This window comes from Moschus berezovskii, chromosome 8 (assembly GCF_049115385.1).
Source record: "Moschus berezovskii isolate FMDL1 chromosome 8, NW_MosBer_1.0, whole genome shotgun sequence".
Taxonomy (NCBI): Eukaryota; Metazoa; Chordata; class Mammalia; order Artiodactyla; family Moschidae; genus Moschus; species Moschus berezovskii.
Window position 1 is genome coordinate 50959802 of NC_142467.1, and position 13684 is coordinate 50973485.

The following is a 13684-nucleotide window of genomic DNA, read 5'->3' on the forward strand; positions in this document are numbered from 1 at the left end:
GTAGTATTTTGAGACTGCCTGTGCCAGACTTTATGTTACATACTTTACAACAACAGTGACTGATTAAAAAATAATAATGATCACTAACATACGCTGTATGGATGTTAGAGTTGGACAGTGAAGAAAGCTGATTGCCGAAGAATTGATGCTTTTGAACTGTGGTGCTGGAGAAGACTCTTGAGAGTCTCTTGGACTGCAAGGAGATCCAACCAGTCCATTCTAAGGGAGATCGATCCTGGGTGTTCATTGGAAGGACTGATGCTAAAGCTAAAACTCCAATACTTTGGCCACCTCTTGCGATGAGTTGACTCACTGGAAAAGACTCTGATGCTGGGAGGGATTGGGGGCAGGAGGAGATGGGGACGACAGAGAATGGGATGGCTGGATGGCATCACCGACTCGATGGACGTGAGTTTGAGTAAGCTCCGGGAGTTGGTGATGGACAGGGAGCCTGGTGTGCTGCAGTCCATTGGGCCGCAAAGAGTCGGACACGACTGAGCAACTGAACTGAACTGAACTGAACATACGCTGAGCCCTATGCTAGGTATTGATAATGATGATAATATTAACAGCTGCCAGTATTTATTAGTCATGGCTCGGGGAAATGGCCCTTTTGACGTGACTGGGTGTTTACCACGAGCTTGGGCTGGTGGGCTGGTGGTGGCAGGTTTGAGGGGAAGGCTTTTCTGTGCATTTGCTCATTTAATCCTCACCAGAGCTTGGTGAGATAGGGCCTGTGGCTATCAGTGTTTTTAGAGAGGGGAAGAGGTTTGGGGAGCTTAGATGTTTTTCCTGCTCACCTATTGCTGTCTCCCTGCCAGTGTCCACACGCGCCCAGAGTCAGGCTCCTTGGCATCACTTTGGGGCTTCTTGCTGAACCGGGCAGGAAATGCTGCCTCGCTGTTCCCACGGTGCCCAGGACCTGGCCATGCCCTCCTTCCCCTGATAGGGAGGCAGTCAGCCTGGATCTGCACAGGGGACCACCCACAAAAGGAGCAGGGAGAAGACCCACCTGCTGCCTCCTGTGGGCCCCTCAACCCAGCTGGGCTGCTCCTGGACACTCCCAAGTTTTGTGAGCTCATCAGTCTCCTTTCACCTGACGTCATTCGAGTTGAGTTCCTGCCACCTAAGAAGTCCACACCAATAAAACATCTCATTGAGCTAAAACCCGAGTAGCTGACAAGTTCTTGACTTGTCCAGCAGGCAATTTTGTTTCCTAGAAAAATAGAGGAAGCAACCAGGGAAATTGCTACTCTAGACCTAATTCTGACCAACATGGACAAATTGGCTGGTGAAGTTGATGTGACATGTAACTGGCAAAAAAAATGGCCACGTCGTCTCGAGTTTGCGGTGCAAGGAGCAAGTCGGAAACAGACTATACACGTACAAGTCTTAAACTACCACGCTATAATATTTTCTATATGATTCAAGATGTTTGGTAACCCTAAACATCTAAAAAAAATTACAGCTCATCAAGAATTAAAATGTACTCTATTTAAAATGAAATATGCTTCGAAGACTCAGACTTGAGGAAATATCAATTTAGTACAGTTAGGCTATGTTTGAAGAGTCTAAAATTATGTAGCAGGATTGGGGAAACATAAGATTTAAAGTTTTTAAGCATGACTCCTACAACCTAAGCTGTCAGTAGAGAGATTCAATTTAAAATAACACTGCTAAACTACTAAATTATAGCAACCAATGTTTCATTAGTGCTTTTTAAAGTGTGGCTTGATGAGATGTGGAGATGATGACAGAGGACTGGTGTTCCACCATCCATCATGATGGGCGGCCCTCTCTTGAACAATCTATGAGCTCAGGGCACCTCTTATGAGGTACTTGTCAGAGGGAAATGAGGCCTCAGCTAAATATCAAAGGCTTCTCCAGCTGAGCCAGAAAGACACACCTCCTCGTACCAGGACCTTATATCATCTAAACTGGAAAAAAAAAAAGTAATCTGAAATAGAGTCAGTTTTCCAAGAGAAGTGTATGGTGTAATTACCAAAGCTTTCAGGGCTCTGTTTGGGATTTGCATTAAAACAGAACTAAAGCTTTTTTCACTTTACTTTGAGCCATAAACAGTTCTGAAAATTTGATAAAAGTCACACACCCTATCCTTAGAGAAACCCACCCATAAGCAAACTCCGGCAAGCAATGTCAGGGGGTTTATTGAGTTCAAAGGCCAACTATGAACCACAGGTTAAGAATTCTGATAATAAGTGGGAAAAAATGCCTCGAACAAAGCAAGACAGGCTAGCTAACCTTGGCTCAGAGATGTAACTTTTCTAAACTTTCCTGTTCTCTGAATTGAAGATATGAATGGCTTTCAATTCACAGGGTTTGAAGGATAAAATGAGATGCTGCATTTAAAACTCAGAAAAGTGCTGGCGCACAGTAAGTGCTCAGCAAATATCAGCTGATGCATTTATTCTTTTTGTTGTTAGGACCTACGATTTGTTACAGTATTTTTCCTTAGCAGCAAGATTTGTCCTAGGATTTTTTAAGTGATTTCCTGACTGGTGTGCTTTAATTAAATATACAAATGATAGCAGAGACCTATTTAAAAACATACAGCTGAAATCCTATGTTTCTAGTGTTATTCTCTGTCTCAGGTCCTCAGAAAAGGAAAGCATTTAGTGCAGACAGAAGGAGAGAAAAAGGCCCATCTTTCCTTTTTCTGGGGCACAGGCACAAGAACAAGAGCAAAATCTATCTCACGAGCCACATTTTGGGTTTAGAAAAACTCCCACTGACCTTAGCAACTGTATGCAACTTTTGTGATATTTGTATAAGTTTTGCCCATAACCCGCAGCATTTTGGCAAAAATTTGCTGGGCAAAACCAGTGACCTAATTTCTTGGTGAAGCCCAAATGAAGGGTTTGGACAACAAACAGATTAGAAATCTGGCATCTTTACAAAAAAACTTAAAAGATGAATGCACAACAGAACATGCAACAAATAAAAGAAAACTTGCTCTTGTCTCCTGGGGCCCCGGAAGTTCTTATCTAGACAGATGTCAGACCTCTCCCAATTAGAGCCCATCAGAAAGCCATCACACAGTAATTAAAACACAAACAAACTGACCCAAATGTCCTCCTGAGTAACATGGTTGCCAGTAACATAGTGTGTCCTGCCATGGGGGACGAAAAGACTGGGTTTATAAGCTTTGCAGGCTTCCTAACCCACCCTCTCATGAGCACACTGTTTTATGGGGCACTTAGCATCCTCACATTCACCCTGCCCTTTAATATTCTGGAGGCCCCCACTTGCTCCCTGCGCACGGGGTAGGTGGGCCTGCCTCGGTTTCTCCGCCACATAAAGCTTCCTCCCATTTGGGCCTTTGCACCTGCTGTTCTCTCTGCCTCCACACTCTTCCCTCCCGTCTGCACCCTCCCACCTCCTACTCAACATCAAGATGTGGGCTTGAAAGTTCCCTTCATCAGCAGAGCTTCGCCAGACCTCCTAGACTAGATGAGGAGACTAATAACACACTCCAGTTATTTCCAAGCTTCCCCTTCACAGTCTTATCACAGCTTGTCCCCCAATGTTTGCACTTCTGTTTGATTAAGTCAGTCTCCCGCTCCTGATAGCAAACTCCACCACTGAAGCCAGCACCCTGCCTCGTTCATCTCTGGGTGCCCAGCACATAACAGAGAGCCTGGCACGAGCATGACCTCAGTGTGAATGTTTGAATGAAAGACAGTGACCACTTCCTCATTTTACAGGTGAAGGAAGAGACCTCAGACAAGGAAGTTATTCTCAAGGTCACAGCTCCTTAGCAGAAGTGCTGATGCCTGGACCCAGGAGTCTTCCGAACTGGTCCCCACCACTCCTGTGCTGCCTGGGAGGACAGTGTTCTTGCCATTTCTGGAAAAGATCATTTTGAGTCTTGTTACCCTGCCCGGGGAGGGTGTCTAAGGCAATCACAAGCCCAGTTCCCAGTGAAGCAGAAGCCCCTGGTGGCTGCCACCTCTGAGATGCCCATAGCCCAAGTCAGCAGGACTCCAGCAGTGGATGGCCCGGACCCCCTCATTCCAGGATCACTCAGCATCCCTCGAGGCGGGTCCCTGAACGCCCTGCAATTACTCCCACTCTCCCAGGAGCCAGGGGAGTAGGGAAGGGGATAATTAAGGAGGAGGGTGACAAACCCTTCTTTATCACCAAGAATATCTCCACCTCCTGGAGACAATTGTGCATTCTCTCTCCTGATCACAAAGCTACTCACTTCATCACTTAACTCTTTCAGCAATCTGTGAAGTTCTGGTCTAAAGCAGGGCTTGGAAGATACTGGAACACGAGGATGTAAGCTCCAGGAGGGCAGGGGACTTGGTTACGGCCACATCTCCAGTTGTGAGAACAGCACTGGATACATAGGCGGTGCTCAATAGGTATCGGCTACAGGAGGGAACTAAGAGCTTCCTGCATGTAAGGACCTTGGCTGTGGTGGTTTAGTCCTTAAGTCATGTTCGACTCTTGTGAGCCCATGCACTGTAGTCTGCCAGGCTCCTCTGTCCATGGTTTCTCCCAGGCAACAACACTGGAGTGGGTTGCCATTTCCTTCTCCAGGTGATTTTCCTGACCCAATGATCGAACCCACGTCTCCTGCATTGGCAGGCAGATTCTTTACCATTGGGCCACCAGGGAAGTCCATGGATCTTCAGTTCAGTTCAGTTCAGTCGCTCAGTCATGTCCGACTCTCCGCGACCCCATGAATCACAGCACACCAGGCCTCCCTGTCCATCACCAACTCCCGGAGTTCACCCAAACTCATGTCCACAGAGTCGGTGATGCCATCCAGCCATCTCATTCTCCGTCGTCCCCTTCTCCTCCTGCCCTCAACCCTTCCCAGCATCAGAGTCTTTTCCAGTGAGTCAACTCGTCGCATGAGGTGGCCAAAGTACTGCAGTTTCAGCTTTAGCATCAGTCCTTCCAATGAACACCCAGGATCCATCTCCCTTAGAATGGACTGGTTGGATCTCCTTGCGGTACAAGGGACTCTCAAGAGTCTTCTCCAACACCACAGTTCAAAAGCATCAATTCTTCGGCGATCAGCTTTCTTCACAGTCCAACTCTCACATCCATACATGACCACGGGAAAAACCATAGCCTTGACTAGACGGACCTTTGTTGGCCATGGATCTTACTATACGCTATATTATAGCAACTGTTATGACCTCCTTTTACAGTCTAGGAAATAAGGGTTTAGAGAGTAAAGAGGTAAAAAACATACTAAACAGCAGAGCCAGGATTCAAAGCACCAGATGGGCAAATATCAGCATTGGGAATTCAGACAGGAAGGGAGAGATCTTAATTCCAGTGATATGAACATGAGGACAGTTTCAATACTAGCAAAGGGCTTCACCAGAGAAGGGTGTGAGGAATTTGTTGTTCAGTTGCTAAGTTGAGTCCAACTCTTTGCGACCCCTTAGACTGCAGCATGCCAGGCTTCCCTGTCCTTCACTACCTCCTAGAGTTTGATCAAACTCATGTCCATTGAGTCAGTGATACCATCCAACCACCTCATCCTCTGGGGAAGGGAATACCATGCAGCAAACTTTCAAACAAAGTATAAAGTCTAGATTCTCAGGGCCCATGAAGATACCATGCAGTGTGCTGAGACTCACATGGGCTTCCCATCACATAACACGGGGTACTGCAGTAAGAACCACATAGGGACCCAGGCACTGAGAGATCAGTGCTTCTGGAAAGGGGAAACCTAGTCTCTGCAGGGACCTGAGTAGCATTCAGGGCCTGGGTCTCAGGAGGAAAGATGGGGAGAGCTCTGGGGTGCAAGTCATAAGGCCAGGTTCCCCACCTTTGCCCCTGTACCGGCAAGTTCTCATGCAAATCTCTTCTTCTTTCTGGGGCTCACTTTTCCCTTCTATACAATGAGGACTGCTACTTCACAGTCTAGAGTGACTCCTGGGGTCTATTCACCTCTAACACTGTATGACTGTACATACAAGTCAGTGGTTGTAGGGTCAAAGTATCTTAGAGACGGTCCCCTTGCCCAGTCCAAAACAGGAAACCATGTTTCAGCTTTCCTAGCAGATGGTATGAGATTCTGCTGAATAGCTCTGGGCTAGTGGTTCTCAACCCAGGTTGATTATGCCTCCTGGGGCAATGTCTGAGATATTTTTGGTTGTCACAACAAGAAGATGTACATTATGCATTTAGTGGGCAGAGGCCAGGGACGCTACTGAACATCCTGAAATAAACAGGGCAGTCTCCACACCAAAGAATGATCTGGCCCCATATGTCAACAGTGCTGAGGTTTAGAAACCAGCTAGAGGCAAAGGGGATTCATTACATCTTGAGGCAACTCCTGGTATGGGCATGTGTGGCTTGGACAAGCTTGAGAAGAAGCTATGCTCCTCATAATAGCCTTTCTGACCTTCCATTTGCCTTGCAAGGAAACCAGGAGGAAGGTGTTTCCCAAAGAAATGCCCTCCCCAAGATGACGATTCAAACATCTGCAGATGGCTAGCACAGAAATTCAGCCAAAAGCGATCACCAGTCGAGTGAGCGCACGGGGGTCAATGCCAGGGCTGAGGAGCCAATGTCAGAGGCAAGGTTCTCAGGGAGGCGGCCAATGGCTCAGTGCAGGCTGGAGGGACCCGGTGCAAACAGAGGGCTCAGGGGGTTCAGGGAGGGGGGGACTAGCGAGCTTGGGTGGGGGCTGGGGACACCTGGGGGGCTTTAGAAGTGGGCAATGCCTGTAACTTGAGCTATAATGCTAGGAGCTCCAAAGGAAGGCACAGAGGCCTGGTGGTCCAGGAGGCCTGCGAGTGAAGAGTGGCTACTTGGAGGCACCAGGACCATGGGATCATTCGAGGGTGAATACCGTCCCTGCCAGAAGGCCCAGCCTAGCCTGTCCCGCGGAGAAGGCAATGGCACCCCACTCCAGTATTCTTGCCTGGAGAATCCCAGGGACGGGGGAGACTGGTGGGCTGCTGTCTGTGGTGTCGCGCAGAGTCGGACACAACTGCAGCGACTTAGCAGCAGCAGCAGCGGCCTGTCCTGCCCTCATCTCTCACCTGCTGCTGCACCCTGGCCACACTGGCGCCTCCCGGTCTCCCACACTTGCTACTTCTTTACCCTGCCTCCCGCACCTCCACTGCCAACCAGGAGGCCAGCAGGCTCTGTGCCCTGAGGTTGGCTAGCTCCATCCCTCCCCTCTGTGCCCAGGGAACGCTCACTCCTCCTTGGAACCCCGGCCCCGCATCAGGGACCCTCCCAGCCACCCCTCCCCACCCCATCACGTGCCCTCACAGTTCACACGCCTTTCCTCCGTATAGCTCATCACAGTTGACAGTTTTCCGCGTGACTACTGACCACGGCCCACCTGCCCCGTGGACATCAGAGCCATGGGTATAGGGTTGGAACTCACTGTGGCCCCTTCAGAGTCTGCACCTGGTAGGCATCTGGGAGTTTTTGAATGGATGAAGGAATGGTTGCAAGTTGGCTCTGGCAAGCTGAAGTGTTGAGTTTGTTCAAGGCAGATGGAGTCCTCACTGAGAGTGTCTTAAATACTAGGCTGAAGTGTTTGCATCTAACTAGTGGGCCCAGAGGTCTCCCAGAGAGCCCTCAACAGGGCTCTGCCGAGAACACTGATGCCTGAGAATGATGGACTGGGCAGAGGATGGAGGACTGAGCAGTGCCTGGAGACTAATTAGGAGACTGGAGCAGGAATCCTGGGGCTAGAGGGCTGGACCCTGGGAAGTGGCAGAGGAAAAGCAGCTCTGATCAGCTTTTTGGTGACTCTTGGTTCCCGTGCATTCCTTTTGGTCTTTCCTGAGAGGGGCGACCAGGCAGTGGCCGGGTGTGATGCTCTGAGATGTGGAGGGAGGGGTGGGAGAGGGAGGTGGCGGTAGGCGCTGTGATGGTGCAGACACTCTGCAGCCCCGTCATCCTCCTGTTCTCTGACCCCTTGGCCCGAAGGAGCTCAACCTCCCACCTCGAGGCAGAGTGTGCTCAGAGAGAACTGCCAGGGAAGCGGGCCAGCCGAGCAGCCGGGGGAGGTGCGCCGGGACGGAAGGCAGATTACATGTCACTTCACATTAGCCACACCGGCAACTTTCCTGAACCACCCAGAGAGGGGCGAATTAATCACAGTGTTGAGGACAAGCTGACAGCACAGACAGTGCTGGGACTGAAGGAGGCTCCATCTCCCTTCCAGTCCTAAGCAGAGAGGAGCGCCTCCCTGAGGGTCAGGTTTGCTTACCTGTGAGGTACATCTCCTCCCCCTCGGTGAACATCTGGTGGCAGCGCACACATCTGGCGCAGGTGGGGTGATAGTGCTTCCCTCCCGCCTACGGGAACAAAAGGTAAGAGAGGAGGTCAGTGCTGTGGCCGCCGTCCAGCAGGGCAGGTCGAGTCTGAACGTTTCCTGACTCACAGTGTCAACAGCATCTTCATGGCCCTGAGGCTGGCTGGGATCTACCCAAGGGAGTCCCCCAGAACAATCTAAACATTTGCCAGAAGCTTGGTGATTCCATACCACGGGCATCTGAAAGCTTTCAGCGGACCTGCCTGGACACCGTCACATCTATTCCAGCAACGGAAGGGTCATTTGGAGGCCTCTGGTCCTACTGCCTTATTTCCTGATGAGAAAACAGTCTTACTTTGAGGACATCTCAGCATTTCCCCAACAATGGGCCCTTACTGCCAGTGGTTCAAGACATGTTTTAAAGGGATCCTCAGGTTTAATAACACTGAATTCATGGGGAAAAAAAGAGAGAGAGAAAGATTTCCTTTTCAATCCTCTATCTATTCTTTTGATTTTTTTTCAAGGAGAAAATATCAGTTTGGTCCAGAGGATAACATCTATCCAAACCTTACTAATCTACCTTTTAAGGAATGAGAATAGGTAAGACTCTTGAAGCCTCCACTAGAACACCATTTTTTAGTTACTGGCAACATGGCAAGTGATCCTGGTTTTCCTGTCATGTCACACAAGTTTTCTCTTTGCAAGAGAGCCAACTTGAAGATAAGATAAAGCACTAGGTAAGAAACTCCAATACTTTGGCCACCTCATGAGATGAGCTGACTCATGGAAAAGTCTCTGATGCTGGGAAGGATTGGGGGCGGGAGGAGAAGGGGACAACAGAGAATGAGATGGCTGGATGGCATCACTGACTTGATGGACATGACTTTGAGTGAACTCCGGGAGTTGGTGATGGACAGGGAGGCCTGGCGGGCTGTGATTCATGGGGTTGCGGAGAGTTGGACACGACTGAGCGACTGAACTGAACTGAACTGAATAATGAATACATGAGGCTCATAGGCATGGCAAAAATGGTGAGAGGGCACAGGACAGACACATTTTGGGGGCTCACTGGACAAATGAGACCCACAAAGCCAGGATCTGTGGGGAAGTCTCTGACCCCCAGGCCAGTCCCATAACTACTGTGCTTGGGAGCCTCTGCCCCAATCTGGCGTTCCCTATTCCCACTTTGTTTCCCTACGCATTGTTTCAAGTAAAAATGGAAATGATCTGAAGCTGAGAACTCCTTTCTAGGTGGAAGAAAGTGCCTCGGAGAAGGTTGTGACTCAAGGTCCCACCGGAAGCCAGTAGCCATGTGGGAGTTGCTTCCTGGAGGGCAGACAGTCCTTACACCACAGCCTAACCGAGCGGACCTGACCCATGAGGCCCCTTCCCTGGTGGCTCGAGAACTACTGTATGGAGGAGCTTCAGGCAGCAATGGGGTTGGAAGGTGGGGCTCATTTTGAAGGTGTATGTTTCAGGTTAGGGCAAAGTTTTTTGGGGGGATATGTTGTTGCTGTTGTTCAGTCGCTAAGTTGTGTCCGACTCTTTGCGACCCCACGGACTGTAGCATGTCAGGCCTCCCAGTCCCTCACCATCTTCTGGAGTTCACTCAAGTTCATGTTCACTGAGGCAGCGATGCCATCCAACCAACTCATCCTCCCTTTTGGGGGTATACGCCTGGGGGAAGTTGATGAATACTGGGGTATTGTTAAAGGACCCCTCCCCAGCCATCACTTGGTCTGATGCTAATAGGTTCCTTCCAATTCAAAAATTGTAGGGACTTCTGGCCATCATTGGTTAAGGCTTTGCCTTCCAATGTAAGGGAGGGGGTGGGTGTGGGTTTGAGTTCCATGCCTGGTCAGGTAGCTAAGATTTCACAGCCAAAAAGTCAAAATATAAGAGCAGAAGCAAAACTGTAACAAATTCAATAAAGACTTTACAAATGGCCCATATAAAAAAAAAAATCTTAAAAATATTGTATTATAATTGCATAATGCTGAAGGCTTATCCCCAAATCTTGTGTGTGTGTTGGAGGGGGTAGTTGGGCGTGGGTTTATCTATTTGGGAGATACTTGATTTATTCTAAAAATTAAGCAAAAGTATGGAAAGGGCAGGCTTTTTAAAAAAGAAAAAAACCCCAAATCCCTTTTTTTTTTTTTTGCAGTCTTGGTTGTTTGCATGGCTCCAACTAATGAGAGAATGTCCTTATCGTCACCCAAGCAAACTGTGTTCAAACTCTGGAAGGACCTGCTATTTTCCCAAGCTGAGATGTCGTGGGACTGATTCTCCCATACCATGACAGGGATAATTGTTTTAATTAGTAGTCTCTTCCTACTCTGTGTTTCTTTATCATTTCAATTATAGATCTGTTTCTAGAATGGCAACAGTGGGTTGGTTAAACTGAAGCTGGCACCTTCCTAAATGTCACACCCCAGAACCCTGCTCGAGCCAAAAGAGGTTCTGTGCACGTCTCAGAAACTCTGCACAGAAGCCACCTGAGGAAGCGGGAGGGAGGCCACACAGCCGCCGGTGCCAGCACAAGGGGAAACAGTCAGGGGGATAAGATGAGACATTCTGTTAACAAGCCAAAGTCCAGAACGTAGTGTTCAGGATAAAGAATCAGTAGCTGGAAAATGGGCCCTCTTGGCAAGGACTGAGAACCGCAAGCAATGTGAGGCAGGCAGCATAGGACCCCAGGGCTATGATTCTCCCCAGCAAGGACACAGACCATCAAGAAAGGAGTGTGGTCAGTGCTCAGCATGCTGAGTTTTTTCACTGAGGAAGGGATTGTGGGGTGGCCTGGGGTGGGAAGGGGACATGGAATTTAATTAAGTGCCTACTGTGTACCCAGAAACATACTGGGGCCCATAGCAGGAGGCTGTTGTTTCAGTCTGGCCAACAGCCTTCCTCCTTCCTTCAGAAACAGCATCAAGCTTTTCCTGGGTGGGAATGACTACCCGTTCCCCATGTCAATCCATGTGGTTATTCCAGCTCTATGGTCACAGTGACTGGTTTGAAGATGGGCCTGAGGTTCTCCAGTGAGAGCCAGTCCCAGGATGCTTGCTGAGCTATTAGGAAAGAGAAAGCTCTCCTTCCACTGGAAATGCTGATTGACATGGTGGAAGCCTAGAGTGACTGGTGTCTGATTTCCCCATCATAGAGGAGAGAGAATAAAGCCAAACCAGAAGAAAGAGGGCAAGATATTCAAACACATTTGTGTGAGTGCTGGATCCAAGCTGTGCCTGAACCAAGGACTACTCCTGGGTTTTTCACTATGGGAGTTGATAAATTTCCTCTTTGGTTTGAGGTAGTTTCTGAGTATAGTTTCTGTATTTGAAACCAAGAGAGTCCTGACTAGCTATAAAGGAAAACACACTCCTGTGTTTGTCCCTTACTCTCAGACTACAACCACACTCATACTTCTGACACCAGATGTGTGGGGTTTTTTCCTCTCCCACACCAAGAAATTCTCTGTGACACCAGCTGAGTATCCTGTAATTTAACTGATTCTGATACTCTACCTGGACAGAGTGTCAGACCCCACAGGTTAAGGGCTCAGACCCACAACACTGTCTCCCCAAACCCCAATTTACATAACAGCCAGATCCCACAGGTTAAGGGCTCAGACCTGTCTCCCCCACAACACTGTTTCCCCCAACCCCAATTTAGATAACAGTCATTAAGTTCCAGGTTGTCACCTGTTTCTGACTGACCAGCATTAAACTGGGGTTCCTATGACCCCCAACTAGGGTTTATTAATTTGCTGTAATGGCTCACAGAACTCAAGAAACAGTTATGTTATACTGGTTTGTTATAAAATGATAGAGATGAACATTCAGACAGAAGAGGCTCATGGTATATGGGGAGGAGCAGGGGGCATCCATGCCCTCTTGCTGTGTACCACTCTCCCAGAACCTCGGGTGTTTACCTATCTGGACACTCTTTGAACCCTGTACTCGCAGGATATTCACAGAGGCTTCCTTGCATCGACAGGGTCCATCATTAACTCAAATTATAGGCCCTCTCCCCTTCCCAGAGAATGGGAGTTGGGGCTGAAAGTTTCAAGCTTCTAATCATGGTGACCGGCCTCTGCCCATGAGTCGCCTCATTAGAACAAAAGATGTTCCCATCACTCAGAAATTTCTGAGGGGTTTAGGAGTTCTATGTTCAGGAACTGAGGTCAAAAATCAAATGTTAGAAAATATGCTCCTAATGTTCTTATCACTTAGGAAATTACAAGGGTTTTAGGAGCTCTGTGCCAGGAACCAGGGGCAGAAACTATTATATATATTTTCCATGATTTCACACTGGCATATCTGCTGCTGCTGCTGCTGCTAAGTCACTTCAGTAGTGTTCGACTCTGTGCGACCCCATAGACAGCATCCCACCAGGCTCCTCCGTCCCTGGAATTCTCCAGGCAAGAACAGTGGAGTGGGTTGCCGTTTCCTTCTTCAATCCATGAAAGTGAAAAGTGAAAGCGAAGTCGCTCAGTCATGTCCAACTCTTAGCGACCCCATAGACTGCAGCCTACCAGGCTCCTCCGTCCATGGGATTTTCCAGGCAAGAGTACTGGAGTGGGGTGCCATTGCCTTCTCCATCTACTAAGAGTTAAATAATAGTAGTAATCTCCATTGATAGATAAAGACTCTAAGACTCAAAGAAAGTGATTTGCTTGGTTTCATGGCTAGAAGAGATGAAACTTGAATTCAAGTCTGCTTAACTCCAACTGTGTGTTTTCTCGACATCCCACCGTGTCAATGGCCCTGGAGAACTGAGAGCTGTGGGCATTGGTGTGGAATACAGGAGGCTGGAGTCCTAGGTATCAGCTCTGTCTTTACCAGAAATACAGCAAATGACTTTGGAAAGAACCACATGTCTCAGGGCTCACTTTTCTCATCCGTTAAGCAAGGAGGGTGAACTAGTTGACTGCTAAAAGTCTCTTCCAGATATAAGAAAAAAAAAAAATCAATACATCCAAGATGCTAATGGAGCCTCATACAATCGGAATCAATGGAAACCCAGTCACAAGAGCTGCCCAAGAAGAGGGGGCTCCAACAATGCTGAATGAGAGTAACACTGGGGGGAAAGACAGGTGCTGACATGATTTCAGAGCAGCCTGGAGATGCTGGGACAAATTCCCGTCTGAGGCTCTGGCCCTGTGTGTAACAAGTCTCTCCCTTCTGGAAAAAGTCTGCTTTTATGATTTCTCAATGACATATGCCAATGACATATGGATGTGCCTGGTGGTGAAAGTAAAGTCTGATGCTGTAAAGAAAAACATTGCATAGGAACCTGGAATGTTAGATCCATGATCAAGGTACATTGGCAAAAGTGAGCATTGACATTTTAGGAATCAGTGAACTAAAATGGACTGGAATGGGCATATTTAATTCAGATGACCATTGTATCTACTAC

General features: G+C 48.3%; 1 protein-coding gene across 7 annotated transcripts in view; it reads right to left on the reverse strand.

Annotated features, from left to right (window-relative positions):
• The window catches only part of ABLIM3 (actin binding LIM protein family member 3), a 142491-nt gene that overhangs the window by 41331 nt on the left and 87476 nt on the right, over positions 1 to 13684 (reverse strand). For all 7 annotated transcript variants that reach the window (XM_088838572.1, XM_088838571.1, XM_088838570.1 and 4 more), the window contains one exon: positions 8225 to 8312. In XM_088838572.1, the coding sequence (XP_088694698.1) occupies positions 8225 to 8312 (88 nt within the window). The remainder of the gene's footprint in view (positions 1 to 8224; positions 8313 to 13684) is intronic.